The sequence below is a fragment of the Leiobunum rupestre genome, chromosome 11 (assembly GCF_980474605.1).
Source record: "Leiobunum rupestre chromosome 11, qqLeiRupe1.1.hap1, whole genome shotgun sequence".
NCBI lineage: Eukaryota > Metazoa > Arthropoda > Arachnida > Opiliones > Sclerosomatidae > Leiobunum > Leiobunum rupestre.
The window spans coordinates 26,768,235-26,777,753 of record NC_143394.1 but is presented as its reverse complement, the minus strand read 5'-3'; the positions used below and the strand labels follow the sequence as shown (position 1 = coordinate 26,777,753).

Genomic DNA, 9,519 nt, shown 5'->3' with positions numbered 1-9,519 from the left:
TGTACCAACATTATAAACAAAACAAGCTGAATAACTGATTAAGCACACTTTTTGTTGAAATTTATCTTGCTGTCATGTCAATTTATGAAATGTAAATAAAATAACACAAGTTGAGTAAATACCCGTAACTAAGGTTTTTATGATTCTTTTTATTATTACGGCATTTTCGTGTAGCTAGGGGGGTGCGACGGGGGCGGCCCGCCCCGGGTGCCACCCGTTTGGGGGTGACATCCAACCGTGAAAAAAAAATTACACAAACTAGTTAGATGCACACCATGATATCCGCCCCAGGTGTCACCCCATGCTAGCTACACCACTGATAAGACCCTTTCTATTAAAAAAAATCTTAAATGAGAGCTTGTTTTACACAGACCAAAGAAATGTAGGACTCCTGAATTCCGTTCTAGTACCCTATAATACTTAAACGCATTTGAACAAAAGCGCCCGATGCCATCTTGGATCGGCCGCCATCTTGAATAGCTGGGCGGTCGAGATGTCTATCAAGCGGTTTTGGCATGCCCACGTGACCCATTAACTAGAAACCAAAAATTTCTTGGTGAGCAAAATGATATTAGAATTTTGTCCGGCTCACGGACTACTGCCGCTATTTACAAGTCAGCCATCCTGCCATTGACCCAGATTGAAAGTACACCGCGCGGCCGATAGGCGGCGCAAAATACCATCCTGACCGCCAAATTTTAAGTGTTTGGCTTTTAATTTAAAAATTACGAAATTTTTGGAATCTGTAGACCCTAATTTATTTAAAAAGTTACAATTTTATACCGATTTCAATCGATGAAATATAGTGCAAGTAACGCTTGTATGAATTTGTTGCAAATCGTACCAAAAATTATTTGGTCTTTTACTATCCATTTGGGCAAATACAATTTAAAATACAAATAACTTGTAGAGCCGTTATAGAGCCCGGCTATGGAACATAAGTAACAAAATAAAAATAAGTATGACAAATAGAAATGGCATGCAAAAGGACCTTCTATCCCCTCCTGCCTTGTTTAAATCAAGATCGTCGAAACGTAGGATAAAACGTAGATTATTTGACGCAAAGAAGAAAAAATAACAAACATTTTGGAAACTTTACTACCGAGGATGATCAGTGTATTTTTAAAATTTAAATAAAACTGGATAAATTATCGTGCTTGTTATCATGGTATTAACATTTTTATCAATTGGAGACGTGTCGACTATCAAACCGTGGCTCTTTATCAATTCATTATTTTAAACCTGATTATTTTGAGGCTTCAAATAATGGATTGATAAAGGGCCACGGCTCGAAACAATTCCAATTAATAAAAATGTTTCTACCACGATAATTTCTCCAGTTTAATTTAATTTGTATAAATATATTATACCATACTAATTAACAAGTTTAATATCTACGATCAGTGTAAGCACCGTTTTAACAAAGCCAGCCTTAAGGCTTTTGACTATCGTATTCGTTGTTTAGCAAAATGTTCATAGCTTGACAGTAATGTTCAATTCCATGATTACCGTCATCGGACGTTGGTGTGACCACGTTTAGGAGTTCTTCGTAAGTAGGGTCAACATGCCGGTCCCAAAACAGTACAGTGGAAGGCCGCCACCCATTCCTCCCATTCCTCCCATTCCTCCTATTCCTCCTATTCCTCCAATTCCTCCTGCTCCCCCCATTCCTCCAATTCCTCCCGCACCGCCGTCCCGCCCGCACCGCCCGCGAGTACCGTGGTGGTGAACAGCCAAAGGTAGGGTGAACTAGCAAAGTTATGTTTAACGAAAGAGTGACGCAATACTTAGGTGGTGAACGTACAAAGGCAGAGCGGTGTCAGCAGTGAACAGCCAAAGCTACAGTTGAGTGGTGAACGAGTAAAGGCAGCAGCCTTTTGTGTATTAATGGTTGACGCTCATCCCTTTACCCCCCCCCCCCCCCTCGTCGAAAAGAAGGGTTATAATCCTGACTGACAGACCCCGCTTCCGTTGAGTGGTGAACTTGTAACGCTATAGAGAGTGGTGCATAAGAAAACGTACAGGCTGTACCCCGCTAAAATGAAAGGTTTATAGAAGGTAGCAGCCTTTCTCTGTATTATTAATTTCCTACCGAAAAGAAGGGTTTTATTCCTGATTGACAGTCCCCGCTTTTCGTTGGGTGGAGAACGAGTAAAGATAAGACATTAGAGGTGGCGAACGTGTAAAGCTATAGAGAGTGCCAAAGTGTCCCGAAGAAACCCATTATCCTAACTGGACACCTTAATTTGGAATACGTCACTTTCAGCCAATAGGGAAAAAGAGAGATGCTCCTCAAAAATTGCTCAATATTGTGTTTGGGGTAAACATAGAATTCACCGCCCTCTCGGACACCGTTTAGGTATACGTCATTTTTAACCAATGAGAATCTTGGTGGCGAACTGGTGGTGAACGTGCAAAGGCGGGGTGAGGGTGAAGTTTTCAAATCTAAAAAGGGTATAAAAAGTCCTGGTACGAGGTGAAAAAGGTATATTCAAGATGTATTCGTGTAGTATCTGTTCAACCGTTTTCTCCCAAAAGGGAAATTTCAACCGTCATATGATATCAGTTCATGGTAATACCAGGTTAAAATGTCCCGTGTGTGATAAGTCATTTTCGAGACGCGACCTTTTAAATCGTCACCAACGTAATTTTAATCACGGGGCGGTCCCCGTTACGGTACTGAATTATCCGCATCCACCGCCGCCGATGACGTTTCTCCAACCCGGACCGTCTTCGAGGACCCAGCCGTCCCCGAGATCCGAAACGTTTTCCCGGCCAGAGCTGTCCCCGATCTCTGAGAGGATTTCACAGCCCGATCTGACACCTCGTATCGTTGCCAACCCATCATTCACTCGTTCAGGCGCACCACATGAATTACCACCACCAAACTCGCCTGTAAAAAGGGTCTCATCACCCGAATCTTTTTCTCGTAAAAGAGTTAAAAATGGTAAGTTTCTTCAAGAAAATTTTATTATTTGTTACATAAAGTTTTTTTTTATATAGATGGTCAAGAAGACAAAGTGATTCATCAATCGGATCCCTTAAACCATCTATTAGACTCTCAAGCCGAAGACGAATGGCTTGGTGAGCATTGGGATAATATTCAAGCCCAACACCAACAACCAACCGCAGTTGGTTCAGCCGTTGTTGACCAGCAAGCCGTCGACGATCCTAACCCACTCACTAACCTACCTACTAACCAACCCACTAACATACCCACTAACTCACCCGATAACCCACCCATTAGCCTACCCGTTGCCTTTCCAGTTGACCAACAACCACCAGTGCTACCAGCTGATCCACCAGCAGTACTACCAGCTCATCCACCAGCAGTACTGCCAGCCGTTCCACCAACAGTGCCGCCATACGATCAACCTCTTCAAATAGAAGAGGTTAACGCGCTTGGTGACGTGATTTTTTCGGCTCGCATAACGGCACCAGATGGTGTTACTGACCCTGTGTTATTTATAAATGAACACCGTGCTAAGGTTGAAACGTATCTTCGAAACAAACTGAATACCAATAAAGGTATCAAGTGGTATATGGTGGTGCGTGCGCGATATACCCGTGAGCTTGGAAATACCGGTACGGACGTTGAGGCAATGCCGTATTTCAGGGGGTTTACACACGCAACGATGTCTCCCGAGATAATCCATGAACAAATAAACTCTAGTCGAGACAAAATTACAGATAGTATGAACAATTATGAAGGGTTAGGAAGTGGTTGGGTTTTGGACAGAATTTTATATTTACAAATTAATATAATCCAGTACTTACCTCTGGTAGGCGGTACATATTTTCAATTACCACCTGTAATTGAAAATAAACGTGCCACGGTAAATGTGGTACCTGAAGACCCAAGTGACGATAAATGTTTCTTGTGGTCAATATTGGCCAAACTTCATCCAGCTTCTACCAACCCTAGTCGTATTAGTAATTACAAGAATTACCTGAATGAACTTGATTTGTGCGGTATTACGTTTCCTTTTGAAGTTGATACATATAAACTGAAAAAGTTCGAAGAGGCGAATAACCTATCAATTAACATTTTCGCATATGAAAAGGGTTATTTCCCGCGATATGTGAGTGAAAGGAAAGTACAAGAATCAAGAGAAATTGACCTTCTTTGGTTATCAAAGGGACAAAATAAACATTATGTATTAATTCGTCATCTTAGTCGTCTCTTAAGTGGATTCACTAAACACGATCACAAAACATTTTACTGTCGTCGTTGTCTCAGAAGAAGTCATACAGAGGAAGTCCACGTTAACCACATGCGTGATTGTAATGTTCACGAGCCACAGCGTGTGACAATGCCGCATAACGAGCCTGTATTGAAGTTCAAAAATTTCGGCATGAAGCAAATGGTAATTTATTAAAAAATTTGTGAAAATAAATGTTACAAAATTTTATTTAATTTATTTCAGGTTCCATATATCGTAGTTGCTGATTTTGAATCTTTGCAATCAAAGATATCGACTTGTCTCCCTGATACTACACTCTCATCAACCACGTCACTCGCTTTACACGTCACATGCGGGTTTTCATACGCCATTATCGGACCCACTGGTAATTTATTATAATTTACATTTTTTTACCGTTATTTAACTTAATTATTTCATAGGTACTCTCGAAAAACACGAAACATACAGAGGAAAAGATGGCGCGTTGAAGTTTTTAAAAATGCTTTTAGACGAATCTGCGATCATATCTGATAAGTTGAAGGAAAATATACCCATGCAACTTACAGACGCTGAAGAATATTCCTACCAGGCAGCGACACACTGTTACGTATGTGAAGAATCATTTTCAAAAACCTCAGTCAAAACACGCGACCACGACCACTACACGGGAGCTTACAGGGGATGTGCGTGTCAAAGTTGCAATTTGAAGTTAAAAGCGCCCAAATTTATCCCAGTTTTTCTTCACAATCTAAGCAGGTACTATATTGGTTGTCGATATTTTAATAATATATACTTAAGGATAATATTCCACAGATATGACGCGCATCTTATCATGCAACATATTGCCAAGATAAAAAAGAAAAATATAGATTGTATAGCAACAAACAGCGAAACGTACATTTCCTTCACTCTAGACAAGCTTCGTTTCGTTGACTCTATACGATTTTTACCAGCTTCACTTGAGACTCTAGTTGGTAATCTTGCAAAAGGTGGACCTATCAAGTTTCCCCTATTGAACTCGGTTTTCAAACCGGAAGAAGTTAAGTTACTTCTACGGAAAGGGATATATCCATATTCGTACATGGATACCGAAGAACGGTTCAAAGAGACTAGCCTGCCACCCATCGATTGCTTTTTCAATGACTTAACTGACGAGACTTTACCCGAATCTGATTACATTCATGCGCAAAACGTGTGGAAAACATTCAGAGTGGAAAATTTAGGTACGATATTTATTTATTTTTTGTTATAATTGTATCTAATTGGTTTTGTAATGGTTTTTTAAAGGACGATATCACGATATATATGTGTTATCCGATACTCTCCTTCTGGCAGACGTCTTTCAAAATTTCCGTCAGATGTGCGTAACTTCATATCGTCTAGATCCCGCACATTCATATACAGGCCCGGGTTTTGCGTGGCAGGCAGCCCTTTGTATGACTAAGGTGCACTTAGATCTTTTTCTAGACGAGGATATGCATCTTTTCATGGAAAAGGGAATTCGAGGTGGTGTATCAATGATAAGCCATCGCTTCGCTCATGCGAACAACAAATACCTCGAATCACATGACCCCTCCAAACCCGATAAATATATTTGCTATCTCGGTAAGAATAATCAAAATTTTAATAAAAAAATAATTTAAAAAAAATAATCGAAAAAAAAATAATTGAAAAAAACAAAATTGAAAAAAATAATTGGAAAAAAAAATTTAATTAAAAAAAAATAAATGGTAAAATTAATCATAATAATTTATCTCAATAGACGCAAATAACTTATATGGAACAGTCATGTGCGACGCCTTACCCATGAAAAATTTCAAATGGATTGATCCGTCTTCAGACAGTGAACGGGAAATTCTAAGATGTCCCGACAATTCTCCGGAAGGATTTATTGTCGAAGTAGACCTAGAATATCCCAACGCTTTACACGACGATCATAATTGTTACCCACTGGCACCAGAATCCATGTCAATTAAGACCGAGGCGTTATCCGACTATTCCAAATCGCAAATGACGAAATTGAAAATTCCAATCAAGGAAAGTTTGCCGAAACTGGTTCCTAATCTTTTCAATAAAGAACGATACGTAGTACATTATCGAAACCTTAAATACTACGTGGAAAAGGGGCTCAAAATAACCAAAATTCACCGAATTTTGAAATTTGAGCAAGGAGCCTGGTTGAAGACTTATATCGACTTCAACACAGAGAAAAGGAAGATGGCGGCTAATGACTTTGAAAAGGACCTATTTAAATTAATGAACAACGCTGTTTTCGGTAAGTAATTAAATTAAATTAACATTAACATTTTAAATTAATTATATTTTTTCCAGGTAAAACGATGGAAAACTTACGTTTACGTAAGGATTTCAAGCTAGTCACCACACCGGAAAAGGCGGTAAAGAAAGCTAGTTCCCCGGCGTTTGAGAAATTTACTATTTTTCAAAATGATCTCGTGGGAATTCATTCTACCAAGAAAAAGCTTATTCTTAACCGACCTATATACACGGGGTTCGCAATTTTAGACCTATCGAAACTCCTGATGTACAGATTCCACTACGACGTCATTAAAAATCAGTACGGTGAAAAGGCTAAACTACTTTTTACCGACACCGGTAAGTACATAAATCTTCTAAGGTTATTTCGTAACATAACTAATAATGTATTCTATGTTTACAGACAGTCTCACGTATCAAATCGAAACAACTGATTTGTACGAAGATTTCGCCAAACAGAAGGAAATGTACGATTTTTCCGGATACCCCAAAAATCACCCTCTGTTTGACGAAACCAACAAAAAGAGGCTAGGCAAATTTAAGGATGAGATGGACGGCACACCGATTGAAGAATTTTGCGGACTTAGACCCAAAATGTACTCTATATTGTCATCTAAAGGCGAGAAAAAGACTTGCAAGGGTGTGTGTAAACGTGTTGTGCAGAAGCGCGTCCGTCACGCGGAGTATCGCGACTGTCTCCTAAACAGTAAACTAACGGTCGCGGAAATGAAACGGATTGTTAGTAATAAACATATTGTGACAACCGTGCGACAAAACAAATTGTGTTTGAATCCCTGTGACGATAAACGTTTTATCCTAGACGATGGTATCGCAACTTTAGCCCATGGGCATTATAAAACGAAATAAAATATTTTTAAAACAAATTTATTGAGTATTTCATATACATGAATTCAGATATCATACGATCGTTCACATTTTTGTTTTCAGAAAATCTTTCCAATATACTTAACAATTTTATTCCCCGACACAAGTTAATAGCAAAATAAACGCAATAACCGCCGCAGGTTTTACTAGAATTTCCTTGCAATTGAACAGAATTATACGTGACAGTTAAGCTGTTTTTCTCTATAAAATAGTTAAATTTAAACAAATCAGGGCTGTTCCCGAAACTCTCGAAGAATGTACAATTGAGTGACCTTGAGAGATATATCAAACACCAATGTTCTCCTACCCCATTGGACGTATCAGTGTTCACGATGTAAAGTGAAGGATACGTTTTCACATTCTTGGGAAGTTTGTCGGCAGGGAAGACTCCTCTGAACAAATATTTGGTATACGGGTCATTCTTGAGTATGATTTCAAGTTGTTGCGAGTCCATTATGAACTTTGATCATATAAAACTGCTCTGTTCTTGTCGATCTCGACCAAAGATTGATATTCGGAATAGTAAATCACGCTAACTGTTGACGGCAATGATTCTCCGAATATTAATTCGAGACGAACGCTCCCGTTCTTTACCAGGTTGAAACAGTCAGTTGAACTTCCATTGAGATCAGGAGTTAAGTCGAACACAAATAGTGCGTTTCCATTGGCGAATTCATCACGGTCGATAAAATTTCCTTCATCAATATTCCATTGACCAGTTTGAAGAAAGAGATTAGCGTATGATCGCATAAACAACTTATCTTTGAAATTTGGGTTTAATGGTTTTGCCGGGACACTACTACCATCAAGGTATAGGGCGATTTGAGTTAACGAAAAATTTTTAAAGTTAAAAGGTGACATTTTGTAGTCTCCCAAATACGCATTCTGGTCCACAAATCCGATCACCACCTTACTCGGTATTTGACCATTATATAAGTTGTCTTTGACGCATATTTTGTTGCCTTGGGAAATTGAAAATGAATTACATTCCGTACGGGTGATAGGATATTTCATTGTTGCCAGTTCCAAAGTTTTAGCGTGGGATAACATAATCTCTGGCGTCAATCTAACTTTTCTGACAAACATTGATGCGTGTGTGAAAATGACTTTGCATTTTTCACCGTCTGTGTGTAAACAAAACTCGTTTGAACTTTTGATAAACTTGAAATTTAGATCTATCAGGTTAGGAATAAGTCGATTTTGTTGACAAATATCGGCTCGTACAACTCCTATCATGTCAATAACACCTTCTTGGGCAAATTTTGCACGTTTCTTAAATCCGTCGTTATTGGAAAATTCGTCAAATTTCCCAGCTTTGTCTTTATAGAATAGAGACGCGGTTAAGAAACTTTCCTTGGCTGGCCCACCATATGTCAAGAGCGTTTGAATCATACTCTTGTAAGGATACTGTTGAGGGCATGACGTAACTGATCTGTCACCCAATGATACATGAACTTCGCCAAAGAGACTATGTAAAAACAAATTTTCCGGGCCAACTTTGTCCCCAGGAGTTGTGGTTTTAGATACAGCGTCGTGAATATCGGGTTTTGGTAGAGTTCCATCTGCTTTCACAATTTTCACTTGAACTTGAAGTAAAGTATTTTTTAAATCAATGTAAGTCTCCGAGTTTCCAGCGATACTAAAGATAATTGCTTGGTTTTCATTTATGTTCGATGTTGGATTATATTCAACCCATTGACTTCCTATTATACCAGTTTGAGTATAAGGTACGTGAAATAAATCAAGTTCCGAGCTAATGCTGTTCTGCGAACTGGGGTGGGCTAACGACATTGTTCAATGATTACGAGAATATATCAGACTGAAGCAGAGAACGTCTTTTCTTCTTCCTGGTTCGAACTGAACTGATGATGGTAGACGTTTTACGTTTCCTTTTACGTCCATTTCCACTAAGTTTACTCACTGCTTCGGCGGCTCTTCTTAAGGTTTCTTTCCCCGCCTCTTTCCCCCGAGATTTTAACGCGTCTTTAATAGATACACCACTCGAGACGTCGGAAGCAATTTTTGCTCCGGTATTTAAAAATTTTCGACCAAGGAATGTGGCACCCTTTTTGAGTAAAGGCATGGCAGACCGAAATGCCGAGGCTAATATATTTCCAAGACCATATCCTCTTTGCACGGCTACTCCACGGTATACCGGAATTGATCCGTGTCCAAT

At 39.2% G+C, this 9,519-nt stretch overlaps 2 protein-coding genes across 2 annotated transcripts; one reads left to right on the top strand and one right to left on the bottom strand.

Moving 5' to 3' along the window:
- Window positions 1-1,564: 1,564 nt before the first annotated feature.
- LOC149922081 (uncharacterized) lies at window positions 1,565-7,325 on the top strand. The gene is made up of 11 exons (XM_090162243.1): window positions 1,565-1,714; window positions 1,792-1,852; window positions 2,861-2,947; window positions 3,004-4,367; window positions 4,428-4,569; window positions 4,625-4,940; window positions 4,998-5,407; window positions 5,472-5,789; window positions 5,947-6,459; window positions 6,516-6,797; window positions 6,862-7,325. Exons 1-11 carry the CDS (start codon window positions 1,565-1,567, stop codon window positions 7,323-7,325), a joined length of 4,107 nt encoding a protein of 1,368 aa, XP_090018369.1.
- Window positions 7,326-7,796: 471 nt separating this feature from the next.
- Window positions 7,797-9,134, bottom strand: LOC149922080 (uncharacterized protein F54H12.2-like). The gene is made up of 2 exons (XM_090162242.1): window positions 8,415-9,134; window positions 7,797-8,252 (listed from the first exon to the last, which is right to left on the bottom strand). The coding sequence occupies exons 1-2, from the start codon at window positions 9,132-9,134 to the stop codon at window positions 7,797-7,799; spliced, it is 1,176 nt and encodes a 391-aa protein (XP_090018368.1).
- Between the last annotated feature and the right edge of the window lie 385 nt (window positions 9,135-9,519).